Source organism: Meriones unguiculatus, chromosome 4 (assembly GCF_030254825.1).
Source record: "Meriones unguiculatus strain TT.TT164.6M chromosome 4, Bangor_MerUng_6.1, whole genome shotgun sequence".
Taxonomy (NCBI): domain Eukaryota; kingdom Metazoa; phylum Chordata; class Mammalia; order Rodentia; family Muridae; genus Meriones; species Meriones unguiculatus.
Genome location: NC_083352.1, coordinates 8,648,407 through 8,674,153, shown reverse-complemented (window position 1 = coordinate 8,674,153; position 25,747 = coordinate 8,648,407). Strand labels below are relative to the sequence as shown.

The 25,747-nt window shown below is 40.2% G+C and overlaps 1 protein-coding gene across 3 annotated transcripts; it reads right to left on the bottom strand.

Annotated features, from left to right (window-relative positions):
• Window positions 1–919: 919 nt before the first annotated feature.
• On the bottom strand, window positions 920–24,489 carry Cdc16 (cell division cycle 16). 3 transcript variants are annotated; one of them, XM_021641775.2, is made up of 18 exons: window positions 24,293–24,489; window positions 23,110–23,164; window positions 22,925–23,022; window positions 21,755–21,793; window positions 21,311–21,451; window positions 20,000–20,159; window positions 19,010–19,101; window positions 18,200–18,333; window positions 16,898–16,977; window positions 15,761–15,810; window positions 14,946–15,019; window positions 14,105–14,230; window positions 11,889–12,041; window positions 9,859–9,922; window positions 7,432–7,493; window positions 5,769–5,904; window positions 4,152–4,242; window positions 920–1,414 (listed from the first exon to the last, which is right to left on the bottom strand). In XM_021641775.2, exons 1-18 carry the CDS (start codon window positions 24,338–24,340, stop codon window positions 1,155–1,157), a joined length of 1,863 nt encoding a protein of 620 aa, XP_021497450.1. In that variant the 5' UTR covers window positions 24,341–24,489; the 3' UTR covers window positions 920–1,154. The 3 variants fall into 3 exon arrangements, with proteins under 3 accessions (XP_021497450.1, XP_060237403.1, XP_021497451.1); XM_060381420.1 differs by lacking the exon at window positions 11,889–12,041 and having other exon boundaries at window positions 24,293–24,479; XM_021641776.2 differs by lacking the exon at window positions 23,110–23,164 and having other exon boundaries at window positions 24,293–24,425.
• Between the last annotated feature and the right edge of the window lie 1,258 nt (window positions 24,490–25,747).

The window sequence follows — 25,747 nt, the reverse complement described above, 5'->3', positions numbered from 1 at the left end:
CTAGGCTGTGATGCATTACTGTCGAGCAGAGATGTATTTAGGTAGCTACAGAGAAGTAAAAAGGGAAAAAGAAAAAAAAAGTTCTTATAAACAGCAGCTAAGAGAGCTAGCTTTTGATATCAGACAAAATTATTAGGGACATCTACTGACTGTTGTGTGGTCACACACCCTGATCAGAGAAGAACCACCGTTCTCTTTTCACCATGTGAGTTCCAGGGACTGACCTCAAGGAGCCTTGGTAGCAAGTGCCTTTACCTACTTGAGCCAAGAGCCATTTCATTAGCTGTCTTTTTATAGATAGCCTCACTATATTATCTTGGCTAGCCTGGAACTCATTACATAGACCAGGCTGGCCCTGAACTCAGGGATAACACTTGCCTCTGTCCCTGGAGTGCTGATTAAGGGTGAAAGCCTTGGGGAAAACTTAGAGTTAAGAGCAACACGTCTTAGCCAAGACACATGTCCCATGGTAATAATATATTAACAGTGGAACACACCAAGTAAGGGGCACACAGAAACTCCAGGTGGCAGTAAATGAGAATGTTCTCTATAGGTTCGGGCATTTGAACACTTGGTCCCCAGATGTGGTCACTGTTTGGGGGTTCAGAAGTATAACCTTACTGGAGGAATGTGTCACTGGGCAGGCTTTGAGAGTGACTCTTGCTCTCCAGGTCTCTGCTGCATGCTTGTGGTTGAGATGTGATTGGCTTACTGTCCCAGCTACCATGCCTACCTGTTATCATGCTTCTCCAGCACAGTAAAACTCATCCCTCTGAAACTACAGGAAGTCAGATTCCTTCAATAGGCTGCCTTGGTTTTGGAATTTTACCACAGCAACAGAAAGGTGCACTCTACTATCTTGAAACTTTTCTCTGAAACTTTGCCAAAATATAATTTCATTGAAAAAAGAGACACAATGAACAGTTTACCTTCTTTATTCCACTATGTATAACAACTCCATAGGTTCAGAAAATCAGAAAACATCTGCTGCCAGGGTGTGCTATCCATTTCTTAATGCAGGCTGCTGGCCCTAAATGTAGAGATGTAGTTTGGGTTCACAGTAGGAAGTGGAAAACTCTTAAGACATAGCAAGGCTGCAAGGGAACACTGACCTACACTAGCACACGAGGGGGTTCCTGAACCACTGTCTCGAGTTAAGTGCTGTGGTCTGACATAGACGTCTCTAACATCATGTCACTTTCATTCATTTCAATCTCAAAAGTTTCTTCCAGGGAAGGTCTGGAATCTGGAGTTTTATTGGTGGTTTCTAGAGGTGCAATCCCTGCTTCCTCTGTACTCTGTTTTTCTCCTTCAAAGTCCCGGAAATCCCATGGAGGTGAAATAATGTTCTTTAGTGTCTTCATTGTATGCACATCAAAGTCATAGCATTTTAATTTGTCTTTAATGTCTGCTCCTAAAAAGAAAGACCTTAATTAGAAAACATGAAACTCCATCATTAGTAGTTAACACTACTGCCACTGCCATTTAAGTCCAGCTGTACTTTAAAGAACATAAACATAGGTCAGAAGGGGAATGTGACTTTTCTTCATCTTCCACCATGAGTGATCTGTCTGCATGTACACCTGTATGCCAGAAGAGGGCATCATGTCAAATTACAGATAGTTGTGAGCCAGCATGTGGCTGCTGGGAATTGAATTCAGGACCTCTGGAAGAGTAGCTTACGCTCTCAACCTCTAAGCCATCTCCAGCCCTATCTTCTACCATTTTTCATTAGACCACTGGGTTACCACATCTCCTACCATTTTCAAAGGAGACACTGAGAAAGCTTTCAAAGCACATGCACATTCAATCATGGTTCCTACATGGCTCCACAGCTAACAAAGCTCGAGTACTAGTATGTCTTAAACCAGGTTAACAGTCAGTATTCTACTGCTCACAGAAACTATATTTTCAAGCTATATCAAAGTATATAAAAAACATTTATATTTGGGCCAATCTAATCAGATAGATTAGCGTCAATAACTTCTGACATAACATTTTTTAAATGATTTATTTAATTTTATTATGTGTGCATTAGTGTGAAGGTGACAGATCCCTTGGAATCGGGAATTGGCATTACAGACAGTTATGGGCTGCCATGTGGGTGCTGGGAATTGAACCCGCATCCTTTGGGAGAGCAGACAGTGCTCTTAACCACCGAGTCATCTCTCTAGCCCCCCTTACGTAACATTTTAAACTAACAGTTTTCAGGTACTTTAGCAGGAGATGACATAAATATCCTAAAAATAAAAATAGTAAGTATTGAATTATAACTTGGAACTTGAACGTGTTGAGAAATACCTCAGAGATTTGTAAGCACACTTGCGGTGGATCTATAAAGGCAGGATCAGGGAGAAATAACTGAGAGAATGTGGGCAATAATGTCCCCCTAAGCTATGAGCCCAGATGGGATAAAAAGGGAAAGGAAAAAGCCAGCAAACACGAGTACTTTCTTCCGTGGCTTCTGACTGCCACGAGGCAAGCTCCTCTGTTTCCCCATGCCTTACACTGGATGGAAATCCTGAAACTGTGAGTAAAAATAAACCCTTTCTGTGTTGTTTCTACCAAGTAATTGTGACAGTAACAAAAAGTCTGATAGAGAAGCTGAAGCTCAGACTTGCCCCATGAAGTCACAGGGGATGCTTATTATTGGTGGTAGTATTTTTTTTACCTTGGGTCTTAAGGGTGTCAGAGAGAGAGAGAGAGAGAGAGAGAGAGAGAGAGTAAGAGAGTGTGTGTGTACGTATGTCAACTTCCTTGATCCTCTCTCCAACAGTGACTGAATTTACTTATGTGACTTGTTTGATGAATAGAGTATGATGAATGTGATGTGCAACTTTCAAGATCTGAAGTTTTACTCCCTGTCCTTGACATCTCTGAGCCCACCTGTACTTGGATGGAAATCTCAGATTCCACCCCAGCTGAGGTCCTCCACCCATTGGTGAGTCCACTGTACAATCAGTCATGTATCTGACCACAGCACATGAATGAACTAGAGAGCTCAGAAGAGCACTTAAGTGACCCACAGAACTCAACCATTTATTACTGTTGATGAAACCAGAGTTTGAGTAGCCTGTTATTTAACTGGTAATGTTGGTGACACACTGAATGTTTTTCCAGGTTTTACTCAATTCTGACTCTAACGTAAAAAAAAACACAGAAATACCAGTTGTTCCACATTATCACCAACACTAGTAGGGGCTGGCGAGATGGCTCAGTGGTTAAAAGCACTAGCTGGTTGGAAGATGCACAATGGCCTCTTAGGCCAAATGTCAGCTCCATTTCCAGGTAAGGGGTATTGTTGTATGCCTTCAATGTGTTTCCTAGCTATAAGTCATTCTTCTGAGTTTGCCCCTGTTCATGGGTGGGACACACACAAACACACCATCCACAAGTGGACTTTGAGACTGTATATACAGTCCAAGCTGGTCTGGATCTCATAATCCTCTCGCTTTACCAATCCAAGTGGTAGGTACATGACACTTACAGCATCTCTGCACGTTTTGAATGCATCTTTTTTTCTTCCAGAATTTTTAGGCATGCATTTTCTCATATGCTGTGTTATGGTTACTCCCTCCAGTTAGTGGCATGCCTTTCATTCTTACAGTGGTGTTTTTAGTTCTTCATTTTATTACAGCTCAATTTATTACTTCCCATTCTATGTTTATACATGGCCAAGTCTTTAAAGTCTCTTAAAAATCTTTTTACCTATCCATAGGTCCAGATCTTAAATTTAACCTCAATGTACTCTTCTGATTTCACAAATGTGTTGTTAAGAGTGCCCAAGTGTAGCAACTGTACTTAAAATCATCCTATTATTTATCATTATACAAGTATTTCAGAGTACTATAAATCACTATTAAATAAATGAAAGGCATCTTAATCTTTCATTAAAATATAGATTATTATGTTGTGCTCTGTAAGGGATAAAGTCATTCATTCACTTTAGAGAAACATCTCTGATTTCTTCTGCCATGTTTCATAAATGTTCTACGTACAGCAAGTACTTAACCTGAAATGAGTCACTAACTCATATTGCATTATTCCAACAAATTAAATAAGTTTCTTGAATTCTGAATGCTCAATGAGATTTCAAGTGACCAAACAGAGACAGAATATGACACATTGCTAGGAGAACAATGTAATCTTACCAATATAAGCTTCAGAATCACCAATGTACATTTCAATGCAGTGACCAAGCATTGTAACAGAAAACGTGTCATCTCGCCTAAGACCAAGAGCCTGCCAAAAAGACCAAGCATGGTTAAAAAGTTATTCCTTCCTTTTGTTAGAAATATTTTCACAAAGCGTCCTATGGAATCCAGCATAGGTTAGCCCAGAGAGTAGCTAGCTACCAGATTGGGCATGAGCTGATAACTGCTAACAACAGTTGAAGGCCAGAGATGTTTATCACACTGTTCCACTCTTGTCTCTAAAATCTAACCCCAATACCTCAGGAAGTTGTCTTCAGAGTTCTGTGAACCTTTACATTAACTGCTCAGTCAATTACATTAATATTCAAATTTGTACATTTCAAAGATCTTATAAGACCAGAAAACATCCTGAGGTTACATTGACTAGCTCAGTATTCCTATAACCACAAGACTAACTTTAGACCTTCACATAGCCTGAAAATTGCTAGGTGACCCCTGAAGACCAGTTATGAACCTATTAGACCAATGAATTCATTTTTGAAATATTGCATCGCTTCATATATTATCAGTCTCTCCAAATATCATTAGTTAACTGAGTCTAAGGTCCACATGTTCTCAACTTCTAATGTTTCTAAAGCTGTGGTGTCTTACTCTGCTGCTGCTGTGACCAGACACAGCTATAACATGAGTGCCCTGCCTGTGAGGGTGTATACACCTACCGGTTAGCAAAGGGGGAAAAACTATGTGAACACTAGGTAAAGGTAATCTATGAATTGTGGCAGATGTCTAAAACCTTTTTATTACAAATCAGCAATCTGAGAGGGCTTTGTAAGATTTGTACAGGAAGTAACTGCATCTTATAAGACTCAGATTCAAGAATAGCTATGTGTGGTGGCACCAGGATATTATATAAGGAAGAAAGTGACACTGGCTGCCTGGGTTGAAAAGTATAACCATTTTATTTAATTTATATTTTGTTTTTTAGTGTATATACTAGAGTGCCAATAAAAATATAGAAACCTAGGAACAGAAGAGTACAAAAGCATGATAGGAGATGATGATCAAGTTTAGCTGCTGATTTTTTTTCCCTTTTGTGGTCATTGTGCTTATTTATTACAGCTCAACTTATCACTTTCCTGTCTTTTGTTTTTTCTTTTATTGACCTTCAAGAGACCTACTTCAAGCTCCAAATCTTAGCTTTCATGAAATAAGGTATGTGAACTAAGAAAGGATTCTTTGTTGTGATAAAATACGTGGACTGTTTTTGTTCATTTACAAAGGGAGAGAACAACAGTACAAATCCTAAAATGGAAAACAGGAGTCCCCAGAGGCTTTCATTGTAAATGGGAATTTTTGCTCTTCTCCTGTGGACAAAATCCAGATGAGACTGAGTCACAAATAACCTCAACACATATGCAGGACAGTCTCATGTTTACTTCTAATCTGATGAATACTACATACTATGCATAATTTCTTTGCAGAGAAAAGAATAAACGCAGGGTTACTGAAGAACTTTAAACCTGTAAATAAGTTAAGTGCGGCCTAGAAAAGATCTTTTCCAAACAAGAAGCATTTATTAACCAGACTTAAAGTAAAATATAAGCAAAGACCTACTGTGTGGAAATAGTCCACCGCATTTTCAAAGTTGCCCATCAGACTGTGGATATAGCCTATGGCAGAATAGGTGGATGCATTCTGAGGGATTAGCACCAGTGCCTGCCTGTGGTAATCCAAAGCCTCAGCATATTTCCTGTTGAAGGTTAGAAGAGAAGGGGAAAGACAACAATTACTAGATATAATAAAAAATGCTAATTAAAACCCTTGTTTTTGTGAATGTACAAGATTTCCTTCAGAGTCAATACAGTCAATACTGTTAACTACCCAATACTTATTTTTATGAATTTCAACATCTTAAAATGTATTTTTCTATGGCGTATGCTGCCACACGCTTAGTCCCAGGCCTTGAGAGGCAGAAGCAGGCAGATCTCTTGAGTTTGAGGCCAGCCTGGTCTATATAGTGAGTTTCAGGCCAGCCAGGGCTACTTAGTGAGACTGTCACAAAAAAACCAAACAGAATATAAATTTATTTCCTGGCATGTCCCTTAGCAGAATGAGGAACTCCAGCATAAAGTTGCTGTCCTCTGTTCCATCTGAGGGGACACCAGCCAGAAAGTACCTGACTCCCAGACTGGCTTCCTAACACACCAATTTTTCCTGCGATATATAACCTTTCTATACCCAGAGCACTTGGAAGCAATCAAAGAGTTTGGCCTTAATATCTATAAATTACCTGGAATAGCATTTCCCAAGGTTCCTGAAATACTTGCTCTGTAAAAATATTTTTGAAAAGACTTCATACTCAGTTGAAGTCTGGGAAATGTTACCGCTTTAACAGATAGTCAAAAGTCAAAGAGATTCTCCAACAGAGCTCCCTCCTGTGCACCCAACCCCAATTCCACCCCATCCATGAATTTTAAGCTATGAAAGTATCTTGTATTACAAAAGGGTGTTTTTATGTAATACCTTTTAAACACTATTTTCGTTTGTTTGTTTGTTTGTTGAAGCAGTTTTACTCTCTAGTCCAGGCTGACTCTGCAGCAATCATCCTTCCTCAGCACCCCAAGTACTGGGGACTACTTGTGTGTGGGTGTGTGCTGCCATACCCAGAAAATTTGCTAACTTCTGAATAATCTAGACTTCCCAACACTACCTGCCCCCCCCCCCACTTTTGAGACAGGGTTTCATGTATTGCAGACTGGCCCCCAACTCATGATGTAGCTGTAATGACCTTGAACTTGCTGCCTCCACCTACTGAATGCTGGGATCATAGACATACATGTGCCACCATGCCTGGTTTAATCAGTGCTGGGAAGCAAGCCCAGCCCTTCTTGAATGCAGGCACTCTATCAAAGTCAGTCTCCAGGCAAAGAACCCATCTTTAACTGTCAACTGTTTATTATATGAAACTTTTGAGGAAACAAACCTAGAATATGGATATGGTTTTAATTAGACCTTACTATCCAAGTGCTTCCAAATTAATTTTGAATACTGAAGTTTTTTCATATAAGGGAGGGAAAAAGCCATAGCTGTTATACTTCTCAATGTTTCTAAAATAAAAGTATACCAACTGAAATAGGAAAACCAGAGGTGTTGATGCTTGTGTTTGAGCAGCCAAGTATGGGGATTGGAGGATATCGTGAAATAAAAACACAGAAGGCTATTCAAAATAAACTTTTAGTCACAAAAAATTTAACTGAAAATGCTCTACTTCACTTACTTAAGTTTTCTGCAGACATGCCCCAAGTTGTTCAACAAAGGTTCCCACTTGTCAACTGTCACCTAAAACATAGCAACATCAAGCTCCACGTCACTGTTCAGCTGATTGGTTTGCACTAATCATTTCACATCCTGCAAGGGGTCTCTCCTGGCGCACGCCTGCTCCACAGCAGCGGCAGGATTCACTAGTTCATCCAGTTCACTTCCCTACTACAGGACACTTCCTAAGTACTCAAATTAGCACGATGTCCCAGAGTCATCCATGCCAAGAAATTTATACTGTGTACTCGCCACCTAGAGCTCTACTGGAAACACTGGATTTTTATGGCCATCTGCCTCCTAAATATCTCTATCTGGAAACGTTACACACACTTCCAATTCAGTATACCATATCAATTTATCTTTCCTTAGTCATTCTAGCTCTCTAACCTCACCACAATGTTGAAACCAGCCACTCAATGGGAACAGGAGATCCTGGCCTTTCTAAGACTCTCCAGAGCTTGTTCAGCTTACCTGGCAGGCACAACCCTAACCCTGTAAACCTTGGCTTCCCAGTATCCAAAAATCTCGCCTGAGCACCTATCCTACAAACATAGCTATGCTGTCTTCTGAAACATCTCATTTTCTCTCTCCCAGGATAATTTCCCAGCTTTCTATACCACCATTTTCAAGGTCTTTCATAAGCCACTTAACCTTCCTGCTCCATTTCTTGATATCCTCTGAAATGTCAAATTCCAAAAATAATAAATCAACTCCCATTTTTGCACATGCCATTTCTGCCCCTGAATTACCTTGTTCCTTTAATTGTATCGCTAGTGTCTGCTTACTAAGGATGGAGTGTGTGACATACCCGAAACCCTTCCTGGCCACTGTCATATTTGAGTGAACAACATTTGCATATGGTATTTTCATACCCTTGACCACACTGCATCATTGCTGCATATTACCTACTTGTATTCCCCAGTGGATCTGAGGGCAGGAACTATGGAATTAGTTTTTACTGTATCTGATGCCTAGGTCCATGCTCATGGCTGGCACTCATTAAACACATGTTAAGCAAATAAACAAAGAAACCTGGGTCACCTTTTCCAATGCTTTGAGGACTGGATTCAGGAGCCCAGCCCATGCAAACAAAAGTCTTTAGAGATTCTTAGGCATGAGTGTTTCTCTTTAGCTTGACATCAGCTGTAGCTTCTAACCAAAGTAAAGTAATATTTTCCTTTCCTATAACTTTTAATTGGCATTCTGATACTTTAATAGTATCATAGATTCAATAATAACATATTCAATGCTAAATGTGCTCTCCTATTTAAGTATTTGTAAGATTGAAAACTGCCTATCAATGAAAACTATTTATAGGAGTGGCTCAGAAATATGCTTCTCAAACTTTCCTATGCACGAGACTACACTTAAGAGTGTTGCTGTAACTTCAGCTGTGACTCAACAGATATTAGTGCTGTTCGTAACCAGCTCCAGGTGCTGCTGCTGTTGGGCCAGTGAAGAGCAAGATATGCAGTTGCTTCCATGGTGGAATGTGGTGAGCAGCAATCCTACTTTGACAAAAACACTAGAATTATTCAGAACTACCCAAACCTCAGCTGAGGAAAAAACATGCTTTACAGAAATACATATGGGGCACACAGAAAGATGTTCGTAAGTTCAAATGATAAACAATAAAAGAGCAAAGCAAGCAGAGCTCAACCTATAAGGATAAGCAAACTGTCCCTGGTAGAACCCTATGAAACTGTGTCTATCAGAGATAAAAACAAACACAAAGAAAGGGAACCCATGCGCATAAACATGTGAAACTCAGAACAGAACAAGACTAGAAAGGTACAAGTTAAACTAAAAATCAAAAGAGCAGCCACATGCAAATCTCCCAGCTACACATGCTTATATTTAAAATTGCTATTTATGAATAAAAGCAGTGCATACACAGCCTTGCCAGTTAGAAGGTTAATTTATTAGCCCTAATTCATGAGAATAACAAAAAGTCTGAATTTGAATGACATCTAGTTCTACAGAGGTGGGTCTGCTGCCAAATCGTATGTTTTACTGAGCCAGAGACGAGGCTCTCTGAATCTCCAAAGAAGCAATGTTGAGTAAGACACTAATATTTCGACTAGCTGTCAGAAATTGTCTCCAAAAATTAAAAAAAAAAAACTAAAACAAAAACAAAAACAACCAGCCACCTTCTATGTTTTGGTTGCTGCCCCATGTCACATCCAATAACTGCTCTTTCATCAGAAGTGAGCTCATGTTTTCTATGATATAAAAGCCAACTGATAAGCATAACATTGCCAAGTTATTTGTTACATCAAATATTAGCCTATTCTCTTCTAGGACAAAGACTCTGCATTTTCCACATCAAACATTAAATATGCTCAGCGTTGTCTATGTGTGTATGTAAAGATATCACATATAATACCTCATTCCCAATTGCTTTAATTTTTTCCAAAGCATCGAGAAACCACTTTTCTGCTGTTTTCCATCTAAAATAGAGAAGGGAAGAGGATAGCAGTCATTTAAAATTTGCAAGGATAAACATTGAGAAAAATTTTATTATCTCTGGTACTACTAAAATAACATGGAAACTGCTAAAAATAATGGATTCAGATTATACCATGAATAAAAACAAAGGATGATACATATACATAAAAATGCCATAATGAAACTCTTCACATCCTATAACTCAAAAAAAAAAAAAAATCTTTAATGCAAAAGAAAAAAGAAAGAAAAAAATTTGAGCCAGACAAATAGCTAATCTTATGACATTATATTATACAGGTTCAGGATTTAGGCAAGTGAGTCAGTTTTCATGATTGGTGGTATTTAGACTCCTGGCCACGTCTGGCCACAGTATTCCATCAGCTAAACAATGACTAACCTTACTTAGCATATACTGCCGGCTCACTGACCCCGAGCCTACAGTCAGTAGCACAATCCCTCACCTAATATCCAGCTGCTGCACACATTCCCTTGGAGCACATGATGGTTACTTATGTTCCATCAAGAGACAGCACTAAGTTTAGAAATTATTTTAGATAGTAAAGTTTCCCAAAAAAGCACAAACACTGTGAAGCTACAGCACTAAAGAGACTATTAGAAAGCAGACTGGGCACAATTTAGTACGAGATTAGTCAGGAGAGATTCAGGGGACTTCAGTCGAATGAAGCTTTTTTCACATTCATGTGTGTTAAGATGAAAATCAGTGTTGGTTTTGGGGAACAAGTGACTTCTGTAGGCCAATTCAGAGAGAAAGTGCTTACAAAGTTTGAGGAGGAACTATATTAAGATATTGTCTACATCCAAAGTTCCATGGTACTGGGGAGAGGACTTAGCAGGTAAGAGCACTTGTTTCTATTGTACAGGACCTGGGTTTGATTCCCAGGACCCACAAGGTGGCTCGCAATCATCTTGTATCTCCTGACCCCTGTGCCCCTACATATATGCAGGAAAAACACCCACACACATAAAATTATAATCCTTAACTTTTTTTAAAGTGACACTCTTTATACTTATATACCCTAACTAAAAAAGAAAAAAAAAATTGTTTTTGTTTTTTGAAACAGGGTTTCTTTCTCTGTGTGGCCTTGGCTGTCCTGGACTCGCTTTGTACACCAGGCTGGCTTCTAACTCACAGAGATCTACCTGCTTCTGCCTCCCTAAGTGCTGGGATTAAAGGCGTGCCCCACCACACCTGGCTCTGAAATTTTTTTAAAGATTTACTTTATGTGTCAAAGTGTTTTGCCTGAATGTATGCATTCATGTATGTATGTTTATGTGTACCATGTTTGTGGCTGGTGCCTGCAGAGGCGAGAAGAGGGCTCTGGATTCCCTCAAACTGGAATTATAAATGGTTGTGAGGCACAGTATGGATGCTAGGCTGGAACCTTGGTCTTCTGCAAAGGCAGTAAGTGTTCTTAACTGCTGAGACATCTCTCCAGCCCACATAACCTAAATTTTAGAATATAAATAAAGCTGAAGCTCTGTGCTTACATTTAGGTGTAACCTAATGCAGCGTATAGCTTTCTCTTCCGAACTGTTTATCCCTCAGATATTCAGGCCATAGAAAAGCATTACTATCTCAAAACTAAAGAAGATTACACTAAGTAGTTTAATTTTTGGTCTTGCCAATAATTAATCATAGGACATTTTTATTTCAAAATGTGAAAACCTCTCAAACGTGTGACTCTAACATCTAACTGACAAAGAAAACTTTGTCCAGGCCACATGGTAGGTATGGAATTTGTGGCAGCAGAGTTTTTGGGGACTGATTTCACGATGAGAGTTTCTACTTTTAAATTCATCCCTGCCTCCTAAAAGAATACATCTGAAAATAAAAACAGATAAATTTATTTTCATAAAATAAAAATCCAATGAAGAGCAGTGGCGTTTAGGGACCAAGACCCCACTTACAAAGAGCCCATACAAGGGCTGAAACCCTCCAGTACTTACTCTCCATTCTGAAAGGCAACCACTCCAACCTCATGGATGACAAAGGGGTCTTCTGGGGCAATGCTCAGAGCTTGGCCAAAGAATCGTTCAGCTAGTTTAGAGTTATTGGTCAAACCATATTCTAATCCAATATATAGCATTGGCAAGTGACACCTGAAAATATTGAAAAGTTTCACACATTCAATGCTTGAAATTTTGTAACACAACAGAAATTTGCCAGCTTAAGATCCTACTGTTTACTTTTTTTCTAACTCTAAAGTACAGTCCAAATATAAGAAAGCAGTCAACAGACACTATCCTAGAAGAAGATGAGACACGGTACTTAATAGACAATACCTTAAAGAGGCTAGCTTACTATCCAAAACACTAAAAAAATCAAGTTTACAATTAGCTAAAAGTATAAGAACAATACCTCATCAGAGAACAGCAATTAAATATAAAATAAAATTAATTAATTTTATGTGTATATGTGACTAAGTGTATTATGTGTGCAAGAGCCTGTGAAAGTGGACATCAGATTTCCCAAAACTGGAGTTATAGGCAGCTGTGAGCTGCTATGTGGGTACTAGAACTGAACCTGGGTCTCTGCAAGAGAAATGAGTGCTCTTACTTGCTCAGCCATCTCTTCAGGGCCAAAATAAAAATTCTATTAGTGAACCAAATAGTAATTTTGGAACTGAAAAGCACAATAAATGAAATAAAAAAAAAACCCTTTGATAAAAGGGTTTACAGACATAAATAGATAGAGGTAGCCATGAGAACAATGTGTGAGAGAGAATCCATCACAAGTACATCTACTGAAGAAAAGGAAACCAAGTCCCTTACATGGAAATATAAGGACACTGATAGTAACATGCCTACACAAAAAAGCAAGTTAGTCTAGTATAGGTAACTAAAGTGGTAAATATAAAATAGCATAAGTGTAATTTTGTTTCCAACTCTTCCATATGATTAAAAGACAACCGAGACAATTATAAACTGTGGTACTGGATTTACATACCAAGTATACCCTGAATGACAATAATAACACAAAGGAGGTAGGTAGGCAGAGAGCTAAAGTGAACTATTAATTGAAACTAAAGTGCTTTGCTTATCCACAAGATAATCACTAAGAAAGTGACTACAAAAAAAACAAAAAAACCAAAACTCATAAGAACTCATACACACTGTAAAATATTTAATACAAAAGAAAGCTGTAATGAGTAATAGAGGAACACAGACATGATGGTAGAGAATGAACAAATGGCTGAAATCAGTTATTTTCTTTTAAAGATTTATTTATTGTGTACAGTGTTTTTTCTGCTCGAATGTACACCCGCACCCCAGAAGAAGGCGCCAGATCTCATTATAGATGGCTGTTAGCCACCATTTGTTGCTGGGAATTGAACTCGGGACCTCAGCATCCAGTGCTGTTAACCTCTGAGCCATCTCTCTAGCCCCTGAAATAAGTTCTATCTTACCAGTAATCATATTACATGTAAATGGAAAACACTCCACAGTAAAAAAATTGAGTTTTTTTTCAATGAGTTAACTGTATGTTATTTACAAGAGACATACTTCCATTCAAGGACTACAAGGGACAGAGCTACTAGTCAGTTTCACGCAACTACAAGTAAGGTAAACGGAAAGGGTGGGAAGAGTAATAACTGAGAGCTGTCTGACCACCACACAATGTTGTTACCAGAGACAAGGTGGGGCATTCTGTAGTGATAAATAACTCAGTGCATCAAGAAGATACAATAATTACACCACACCTAAAAATTAGCAGAGATTTAGAGCACATAAAGCAAATATTGTTAGAAAATTAAATATTTAACATTAGTACTGCATATACAATACCAAAATAATCTCAAAACCAGCTAATACAGTCCTGTAGCACAACCAAGGTACCCCAAACATCTCTTGGTAACAGATAAGCCATCAAAATTTTACTATGACTACTTCTATTCTTCATAAGCTTGTAAAAATAAAAGGTTCTGTGTTAAACTCCCCCTTAGCTTCATTTCCTACTTCTTTCTTGCACTGACTAGAAGTAAATCATATCAATTCCTTTCCCCTCTATTGTCACAGCTTTTGTATAAATACAAACTGTCATCTAGGAGTCATGTGAGTTGTTTACTTTAGGGCCCAAGTGGGACTAGTGTTCCTAAGAGAAACTCCCTTCACTCTGCAAGCAGAAGCCCTTCCTGGCACTTAGTCAGGCTCATGGGCCGTACCCTTTCATCAGCTGTGCTGCTGTGAAATAAGCAGCCATTGCTTGGTCATGCTCACTCTCCACAGCAAAGGAATGCCCATAGGCTATCCAGGCAGGCCCGTAGGTCTTCTCCAACGTGGTAGCTTTGCTGAAACAAAAGCAATATTCAGGTAATGTACTTATTCAACTTTCATCAAAAGCATTAATAAGATCAACTGAATAAACTGCTAACAAACTTACAATTGTTGCTAATGCAGCTGACCTAAGACAATATATAAATTTTAAGACGCTTTAGCAGTCCTATGCTTTTTAGAGTAATGTAGCCGAATTCATTGGCTTTCTGTATGTAACTTACAAATACTATTTACTTAGCAGCCCACTCTGTGACCCAGTGCTAAGATTGGTGTCATAGGTGGCCACGTGTCCTGGGCCTGTTCTGAGCCAGGTGCCACACTGAGGACCTGGTGCATGCTTCCCAACAACCTGCATTACAACCAGAAACCACAGCACATCCTTAGAGGAGCCTACTTATTCAATGCTGACACTGAATTACCCTAACCTCATTCAGAGCTTAGCGTATTTTCTATCAGCAAAAGCTAAAGACTCATAGTGTAAAGGAAAAGAGCCCCCTCAAACTACACTATTATTTCCTACTCTCCTGTATCACTGCTTTACCTCCACACACAGCCACACACAGCATCTTAATGAACAGTTATATAGATAAACCATGCAAGTGAGCAGAACCTACTTAAGGATTATTCATTCACTTTTGAAGTACCCACTACTTACTGCATTAAAGCTTATGAGCAAGAATTCTCTTCCCATAGGTTCACTACACAGCAAAGAAGAAAACAAATTCATACCTGAGATATCTTCTTGCATGTTCATTTTTATGACCAACCATGAGATAGTAACATCCCACCGCAAACCAAGATACCTAAAAAGTCCAATATTTACTGTAACCAAAGACACTTAACCTTGAACTGGAATCTCAACAAGGTAGGCCAGACAGGATAGGTGAGATGCTCCCAGGCCCTATATTTTAGTCTGAACTAGGGTCTCTCTGAGATCTCACACCAATTTATTGAGGTCCTGTATAAGAACAGATCTCAAGATGGCTTCCACTAAGGACAAGGCTCTGAAGCACAACTGCCTGGGTTCTCATTTAACTCTGGCTCTCCCTTGTTTTCTAGCTCTGTTCTACACTGGTTTCAGCTAAGCTACAGATACGCTTTCTTATCTGAGACTCAGTCCCAGCTTGCTGGCTTTTGTCTACAATGACAAATTCTTGACTGTTTTCCATTTCCAGCTCTCTAAGCGTAACCTCAATACAGTGACTTACCATGAAAATGAAAAGCCATGGACCAATTCTACTCTTAGGAAAGGGAGACATGACTAACTTGGAATTTTGTGCTTCTATAGGGGCATGTATATTTCTCTAGCCAGAGAAAAAAGGTTTCATTCAAGGTTATTGCTTTAGTGTAAGTAAAAACTACTTCACAGGATAGACATTACAGTTTCTTGCTATTATCTCTGCCCCTAGAAGATTCTCTCTCAATACTTCAACATAAACTATTATTTGCTTAAACTTAAAAATATAAGCTACTGTGTACATACTAGCAAAATATTTTCTTAAAGTTCAGAAAAGAAAAAAAAAAAAAGAAATTGTATTACTTACAGGATTACCTGGATATAAATCCACCAATTTGTGGGAAAGATAGAAAAGTTCTGTTGTAGGAAAAAGGGAACAAGTGTATTTGATATGAATAGTTTAAATTTCAGCTCTGCAGGAAATGATTCTCCCACAATAATCTCATACCTTTTTTCCCTCTAGGTACAAATACAGCTGGTATATACCGTTCCTCAGTCCCAACTGAGCACTGGCTGAATAACTAAGTGGATTAGGGTATATGGAGGGCCACATAAACACAGATGTCCCAAACACTTCATGTGAAGCAGAGATTCTTCTAAAGCACCCACCTGAGAAACCCACACATGCATGCCACAAGCTGTGATTGAGCACAGTAGTCACCCACATCAAACTGTAAGCCAAACTTTCAAGTTTATCACGTAAATGCAAAAATTTCCTTGAGGAATGTGTATGTTTCAGCATTTCATGATGGAATATCCTGTATCTGGATTTAGTATTCTGGGGGGCCAGAAGTCTGCATCTTTGCTTCCAGGAGACATGATGTTACAGATCCCCAGGACACAGAGCTCAGTGAGTTTACAGCTGGAGCTTCTCTGGGATTCCCCTCTTCCCCAACTCTTGACAAAATTCACTATCCAGTTTCAAAGGATTTAAGGACAAATATACTGCCTAACAAATAAGATGTTTCTCAAATGCTAAAGCATGGGAAACACAAGCAAAATATCTACTCTCTTCCAGTTTCTAAATATTGACTTATCCGTTTTCCTATAATAATTTTATACTTAAAAACAAAAACAAAAAAACATCAAAATTGACACTTAATAAAGCTAACATACTCTGACCTGCAAGTTACATTTCAGAAAAGGAAAGAGGAAGCAGGGAGATGGGAAATACTTTGTTCTGCCAGGAAACAGAGACCACCAGCCATTCTGATGATGTCATTACTCCTGCCATGGGAGTCTGCCATGTTCGATCTTAATCGGCCAAGGATTTGTAATCCTTGTAATATTTCAAAAGTTCAGAATGCTTTTTTTTTTCTTTCTTAATAATAATTAAAGCCTGTTCTGGTGGCACATGCCTATAATCCCAGCATTTGGGAGGTAGGGATAAAAGGATCAGGTCAACCTCAGCTAAATGATTATAGGATGGGGTATAAGTGCTCACCATTTGCTTTATTCAGCTCCACAAGAGTTCCTATGTGCACAGGCAAGCAGTTTGCATGGAAAGGATCTTTCTCCATTACTCTGAAAGTTAAAGGAACGCATTAGTACCCAAAAGGCAGTACCACAGCAGCACCTCATCAGCCATCGTGCTTAGTCACTGTGCATCATGTGCAATGCTGTAATCTCTAACCCTTTACTTTATTAAAGCAATGCTTAGCTTATTAAAAAAGGGAAGGTAGGCCTCACAGTGCATACTTACATTACCAGCTATTCAAGAGGGCAAGGCAGAAGTATCACAAGCTCAAAACCAGCCTGGGCAACTTAGTAAGACCCTGTCTCAAAATAAAGAGGGTTGGGGCTATAGCTCAGGGCAGAACACTTGCCTGGAATGTACAGGTCTGATTTCCAGTATCACAAAAATAAAGTAAGTATAAGTGGAAAACTGGTTTAGTTGGAAAGAATAAAAATAAGCTTTAACCTTTTCATTTACTTTAAAATCAACAAATTTTAATATATAATCTAGTTAAAAGGATAAAGAGTATAAACTTCTAAATAGATCATAAGTATTTAATAAAAGTTTTGTGATTTCAAAAATTAAAAAACCAAACCAAACCAAACTAAAACAAAAAAAGAAAACTGCAGGTGGTAATGCACACCTTAATCCCAGCACTCAGGAGGCAGAGACAGGTAGATCCTTGAATTCGAGGCCAGCCTGGTCTCCAGAGCAAGTTCTAGACAGCCAGGGCTACAGAGAAGCCCTGTCTCAAAAAACAAAAACAAAAACCAACCAACACCCCCCACCCTCCTTCCCTGCCACAGCAGAGCTCCACGAAATCTACTGTAATTCAGCTGAGATGTCTGAAGACGTACAATGGGAAACTGGTATGTAGAGGAGATGGTTTAGCTAGTGAGTATGTAAGACAGAGCACCTGGGGTCAGAGGTCAGAGGACTGTATTATATCCAATGGTAATACATGACGAGTTTTACAAAACTATCACCTCTTGGGCAACATGGATTGCTTCTACCTTTTGCTTTCTTATTGTTCATTCTACATATAAATGTCTATGTCTCAGTATAGTAAGCCCAGGGCAACTGTCATTCCCGAGTCAGCAGCTGGGAAGACAGACATGTATATTCTTCCCAAGTGACTGCAGTGAGCCTACACATCAATCCCTTTGTGTCTGTAACCTGCCCTTTTATACCATCAGCAACTAGTGTAAGACTGTCAGGGAACCTGTCTGGGACTCAGACAGCTAGGGACAGAAGCACACATTCTGACACAAAAACAGTGAGTAGACTTACGCAGAAGTAAGCTTGTAGCACATCTTAAAGTCACAGTTATAATAATGTCTCTCGGCTAACGACACTACCACGTCCAGATTCTCTTGCAAGCCGTCTACTGACTCGGGAATGATGGTTTCACTGGGCTTATTATACTGAAACAGAGAAATTTATGCATACAATGAGCAGTAACAAAGGAAAAGGTGGAAGCAATCCATTTTTACCTATGAGGTGAAGACATTTCACAAGATGCACACAAGGTCCTGAACCACTGTTAACTTGGGTTCTATTAGTTCTTCTCTCAGCACATTCTCCTTTTCAGTTTCACCACCGAGTTCCACGGGAGCAAGGACGTCACACAGAAGTTTGGAAGACAGAACTTAGAAGTATTTTCACACATTTACATAATCTAGCTATTGTGGCCCATGCTACAATACTAAAGTTTTTAAAAAGTGGACTGGGGCTGGGCACAACACACTTGTTATGTCCTGGGTTCCAGGCCCCAGCACTCAGGCGAAAGCCACACATGGCCAGAAGCCTGTAATCCCAGCACTGAGGTGCAGACAGGGGGCTGCTGGAGGCTCACTAGCCAGCTGTTTTAGCCAAAACAGCACAGTTCAGTAAGAGGATCTGTGAAAGTGACTGAGAAAAGCATCCTGGCATCAGCTCTGGGCCCCACACACCCACTGCATGTACAGGCAAGAGCACACAGCCACACACATGCACATACTATATAAAACACAAAAGCAACTAATAAAAGAAAAAAGGCCAATGTTAAGGAAAGATGTAAGATATTTACATAAAAGAAATGTTAGCTCAGGCTTTCCTCACCTTTTTTAATTTGTTCTCGAATACAAATCGTAGCAATTCTTGTTCTTCAGCACAGAGCTTGCTAAGAGGCAGTGAGTCAAGAAGCTCTTTTTCTTAAAAATGGTAAGAAAAAAATAACAGTTATTTTTATTTTAACAAATCTTAAAATATTCATGGGGAAACAACAATTGAAAATACTCTTCTATGGTCCTAAATCTGTGCAAATCAACTCAGGGGAAAATGAAATCCAAGTGCAGTAGAGAATGCTAACACTGTGGTTCCTACTGAGAGGGCTGAGCCAGGAGACCTCCAGCCACACAAAACCTCAGGCCTTCATGCTGACAATACTGACACAGTCCAACCCAGTCTCTGAAAGGAGCCTGAGCACAGCAGGGGTCACCAGGATCTTCAGCTTCTACCAGATACTAGCAGCCAATTTCCTACTCTTCCCTGGCCTGAGTTTACAACAGAGTCTTTAGACCCCAGTAAGGAGCCCAGTGGTTTAAAAACCACTTTTTTTTTTCTGGCATGTCTGTGTCTGAACCCCATTACACACTAACCCTGTTTTCCCTGTTCTTGATTACCCACTTCACACACCTGGTCAGTGGCTTAGTCTCTGGGGTAAGTCAGAGTCACGATCTCTCAGAGCCTGACCTCTAGAAATTGTTGATGTAACTGCTCTGAATAGGGACTTGGAAATAAAGGGATTTACAGTGTAGCTAGGATGAAAATCACTGAATCCTGGATTACCATTCTCCTTCAAATCACTTCTCAAAAAAAGACTCCGTGACCTCGCATCACTCAAAGATTTGTCAGCAAAAAACAAAACACACCACAACACAACGCCATACTGCACTGTTCTGTGGTGCGCTTCATGTGTGAAGACAGTAAGGAAGGTGGTAGGTCTACTTCAGTCTCCTACGCACCCTGCTCTCAATTACACAGATTTCACAAGGTAAACCAAGCAATGGTAATCATTCCATAACAATAAACACACAGGAGTTCCCAAACCTTCTTGTGCTGTCAACATGTGATGTGATGTTAAAAGATCAAATGCTTCAAAACAGTAGACATCAAGCTTCAAAGCCTCTTTGTAACTGTAGGTGGCCAGGGTGCGATTATCTAAAGCATCATAGATTTTCCCTCTTAAAAGACAAATAGAACTCTTTATCTGTTGGAAAAATGCAATGTTACATGCTAAGTAAAATTACTTTTTGATTAAGAGGTATATACTATTAGAACACTGACGAGTTTTTTACTAGGTCTATGGCATCATCTCAACTGCCAAAGCACAGTATAAATCAACACATATACAACAGCCAAACAAAGCTTTAGTTTTACCAGACTAGAATCACAGCACTTGGGAAACAGAGGAAAGAAGATTGCAAGGTCAAGGCCAACCTGGACAACACAGTAAGTCTAAGGCTAGACTAAAGCGTCTTTGCTCTTTCTTCCTTGGACACTGATCACTGATGACTTTATTCCAGTGAAGCTTTGTAACTCAGAGGATGGCTTCTAGGTACATCCCTTGATGATGAGAATGAAAAACAAAACCTGACACATAAACCAAATGAGAAGGTCCCTGGCAGCCAAGGTAAGGAGTGGTGTGGGAAAGCCCAGAGATCTGAGTTCAAGAACTGGCCCTGACAGTTATACGTGTTTCTGTGTGATTTGCTCTGTCTTGGCTTGTTTCCTCTCCTCACTTGTGAAAAAGGGGGAACTGACCTAAGTTACGGAATGCTGTGAGGCCTGGAGGCCTGGATAGCTCTGTAGTTCTGGCCATCCTGCTACCTTCCACCAACACAATGTGGAGTCTGATTCACACCAGGACTCTAAGGAAACTCGTTAACTGAAGTCACTGATGACTCAGATGGGCAACTAAAAACACACGTGGCAAAAATTTGTAAATCAAATTTAAAATAGAATGGACTTTGGAAAAGATTCTTCCAAATCCCACTACGCAGTTTTCTCCGGAGTACTTTTAAAAAATTAACCTCAATAAATACACATAATGTATTTTAAATATGCCATGCATTCCTAGCTAGTAAGTTAATAGACAAGAGGTCCAAAAATAATAATCCCAAGACAGTAAATATATGTATTTCCTAGAAGAAAATTAATGTGCTTCTACGTATATGCTTAATAAAGGAAAAGTAAGGAGAGAAGAGATACCCAGTTGTGTAAAATCTCTCTAGTTTAGAATAAAAAGCAGGTACCCATATTTTTTTAATATATAATATACATGTAAAAGAATTTATTTTGGCCATGTAATGTGGGCATTTTCCACTGCTGTGATGGACACATGCTCACTATATTACTCACCGAGGACTGTGACATTTCCCAGTCACTGGAAGGGTCTTTGGAGCCACCTTCATCCTTCAAGTATTTTTCAAAGAGCCTTCTGTTGATTGGTTCCTCCATATCAAGAACGTCGAGAGCCTGCTGGTACTCTTTTGCAGCATACTAGGAAGAAAATGCAAGTACCAATCATCACCTACGAATTCCGGATTTTTAAAGGGCAGTAACTACTATATCCATTATTTAACATTAAACGCCTAAGGTACAACTTTCTTTTCATAAATCAAGAATCAGTTATTTAGAGATATACTAAATATACAATACTAAAGAAAAGGGCACTTTTTATGAAATGCTATGCTAAGTGGCCATACTTCAGCCTCTGGAACAAAAACTGCCACACATCTTTGAAGAACGTGTACTATTCACAGGGTGAGATTTTTATCAGACAAAACAGAAACAAGCACTTACATGGCATCTGGCTGCAAGGTATCGGCAAGCCTCATACAGCTAGAAAAGAAATAAGTCAAAAGTCAAACACTTTGTAAGTATAACAAGTACATGGAAAACAGAACACATCTGTAGTTTAAAAGAAAACTAAGCATGAACTGGAGAGTTTTATAATTACTCCCTTACAGCTTAAAAACAACAACCAAAAAAGCCCAGTCTTTAGCCCATATTCATTAGGGACATTAAAGGCACCAAGGATCCAAGAAAAGTTATGTGCCTGTAATCCCAACATGTAGGAGGCTGAGGCAGGAGAATTGCTCCGAGTCCAGGAACTAGAAACCAGATCCGATCTCAAAACAAGCAAACTGGTCTGTTAAGACAGCTTAGGAGGTAAAGGTGCTTGCCACAAGACTGAAGGCCAGAGTCTGATCCCCCAAAACCCACATGGTAGGAGAGGACAAACTTCCACAGGTGGTCCAAGTGCCCCCCCCACACCAAATGAACAAGCAATGGACTAAAAAGCAAAATTTTAAACTAAACAAAAGCAAAACGTCAATACTGAGAAATCAGAGATCAGATAGGGCGGGCAAGTGAAGGCAAATCAATTATTGAGATTTAGAGTGAGAACCTTTCTCTTGCTAAAGAGATGGCTCAGCAGTGAGTGCTTGCTGCTCTTCCAAAGACCCAAGTTTGCTTCTCGTCACCCACACGGGGCAGCTAATACCTGGAGCTTCAGTTCCAAGGAAGCTAATGCCCTTCTCTGGTTTCTGGAGGCACCCATACTCATGTGGCACACGCGTGCGCACACACCCACACACAGATAAAAAAAACAAGCATTAAAAAAACAAAAAACTATCTCTTAGCTAGTAGTGGTGGTACACACCTTTAATCACAGCACTCAGGAGCCAGTCAGTTGGATCTCTGTGTGAGTTCAAGGCCAGTCTGGACTACAAATCAAGTTCCAGGACAGCCAGGGCTGTTACACAGAGAAACCCTGTCTTAGCCACCCCCCCCAAAAAAAAACCCAAAACCCCAAAACAAAAAAAGGAAACCAAAAAGACATTTCTTTACATAAAAGCTAACAAAGGAGAGTTCTTTTAAATGTTAACTTAAAAACAGAACACACAGCTAACGTAAGGTCCTACTGTCTTTGGGACAGTTGGGACTGAAGTTCACGGGTACAGTACTTACTTTGTCCAGTTTGCGGGACCGGAGAGCATGGGCTGCTCGGTGATACTGCGCTGTGAGGTAAAGACACTGAGCCAGCCAATAAACATCCTGTGGTTCCTCTAAGGGGCAAAAATCACACATTGGTCAGAGGTTCACGGGGAGATTTCTAAAGGTTAATTGGGGGAAATAAATTGCATGTCACTCACCATGAGAGAGTGAAGCTACCTTGTCTGCCCAAAACAGAGCACTTTGATACTGTTGCTGCATACAAAAAGCAAACACAGGGTGACTGCCATTGTCCCACAGTTCTGAACAGACGTCTACCAATTTAAACCCATGTAACACATCAACAACTCACTACAGTAAGTTCTTAAACAGAGCAAGGGGCCCATCAATCACCTCTATTTTATAGCTCAGCTGGTATGAGTCTTAGTTCATTACTGTAAAATCTTTATATATACGATTCAAGAGAGCCGTTTAACTCAGACACTACCAAAAAAATGTATCAGCTAGTACCTAAACAGTAACTAACTTCAGTGATGTCTGTGAAGTCACCTACTCTCTAGAATGTCAAGTACTGACATTTATGTGATAGTACTTTGAACAAGCTGAAATGAATCCCAAAGTAGAATTTAACAGAGCACTAGACTAAAATATTTCAAATTAAAACCACTGATCACAGGCAAAGTCACCCTCGATAGCCAACTCCAACAAAACTTAATCTGACAGCGGAAAGACACTCATGAAGTTGTCTTTATTAGTGCTGATCCCAGGCTCTTACTGCGTTTGCCTCAGTTTCCCAGGATACAATCACAACAGGGTGGCCAAATGGGTAGAGCTGAGAATCTGATCACAACAGATGCCCCAGAGTGGAAACCTGGGGTTTCCCACATTATCCTCTCTTCATCTCAGTGCCAAAGAAAGTAATCACAAAACTGACTGCCTGCTAACACGCAGCCTTCCAGCCAAGTTCAGACACTTGGCCAAATCCCTTAGCATCAATTCCGTTTCCCATTTATTGGGGAGCAAGCATTTTAGCAAAAAAACCCTAGTGACATCACAATGACGTGGGCTCCAGAGACACACCTTTCCTAAAACACTCTCCACTGTCCACTCGCGGGAAGTGCAGGGGTTACAGATACAGTACTAGGTACTGTGTAAAGTCTTAACTGGAGGCAGCTTGTTTGTATCATTATTCACATGTATTCAGGCAAATGAGAACCACAACTAAACCCTCTCAAAAACATCCTACTGCCAAGCCAGATTCCAAGGTCACAATGTAACCCTCCTACCCGCTTCCACAGTCCACGAACGATCTTAGCTATCAGCTGCGCGCTCCCCACCAGGCCCCACCGCCCGAAGCCCAGAGTCCGGCCACCTGCCGCGTACCTGGTCCAGATACTGCCGGACGCGTTTCCGCAGCGGCTCCAGGTTCATGGCCGCGAGGCCAGCTCAGGCACCCGATGCCCAACCTAGCTTCCACGCGCCCCCCGGTGCTGATGGACCTAAGCCCTCCGACCACCGCCCGGACCAGACCCCGCGTGCCACACGGCACTTCCGCCCCTGACACTTCCTACCCCGGAAGTACCCTGCAAAAGCGTCCCCCTCGGGGGTGTTCCCACTAAATTGGTTCCGTGGTAGTCTAGGGTGCCAACTGACTTTTCCAAGCACGTTCCTCTATGTATGGGAGTCAGCTCAGGAGAGCTAGAGGGGTTCCGTGCATTCAGTGAGTGGGAAAGACGCCTCTATGGCTACCCTTCCCCCTCCCCCCGGATGTTTTTGAGACCGAATTTTTCTCTCTGCAATTCTAGGTGGTCCAGAGCTGGCTGTTTGTACCAGACTGGCCTCTTGGCTTTTAGCCTTCTTCACCCTGTCTCCTCAGTGCTGGTTACAGGTTACAGTTAGAGGTGTGCATCACCACACCGGGCATTTTGTGTTTAAAAAAAATCCATCGCGTGCAGGTGTGTTGCCTTTCGAAAGTGTAGAGAATGGCACCACTCAAATGTTCTGCTCTCACCCTATAAGCAGTTGGCTGCATCCTTTTCTGTGAATGTACACATATATGACTGACAATATTTTAAGAATATAGCCCCCTCCCCTCCACAGTTTCTTTTTTGTCTTCTCCATTCTTGGGTAGTGATCCAACTATGCTCATTGACTTGAGGTGGGTATGTGGCAAGGTATAGTTTGCCATATTTACAGTTGCTTCTATTCATTTTATGAATCATTTTTTAAAACTTTGGTTTGTTTTGTTTGTGTGTTTTTCGAGACAGGGTTTCTCTGTGTAGCTTTGGCCGACCTGGATTTGATTTGTAGAAAAGGCTGGCCTTGAACTCAAAGCAATCCACGTGCCTCTGTCTCTGCCTCCTTGAGGGCAGGTATTTAAGGTGTGTGCCACCACGCCCGGCATGAATAGAATCATTTTATAAAGAAAATTTGCCATATCACCGCAGATGCTAAAGAGCAGAAACAGGGATCGAATCTTTAAATTGTATGTTATTCAGAGAGCCAGTTATCTGAGAAGGCAGTGGATTAACTTTTTTGTTTGTTTGTTTGTTTGTTTGTTTTTAATCTTATCTCCAACCCAGAAATCTTATAACAAGGAAACACAGGCAATTATTCCAAGGTTTAATATTGCCTTTCTGGTCAAGTGGTCAGGTTTACTCCCGAGATTATGATAGTGTGTGTCTCCTATGTCTCCTGCCTGTCTCCTTCATTGACAACCCATTCAGCGTCTGTGTGCTGCTCATGCTTGTCTATTCATGGACTGAGTGACACAATCGGACTAACAAGAAAAACTTTTGTCAGGCTAAAGCTGAAGAGGTTATTGATGATGGCAGGGGT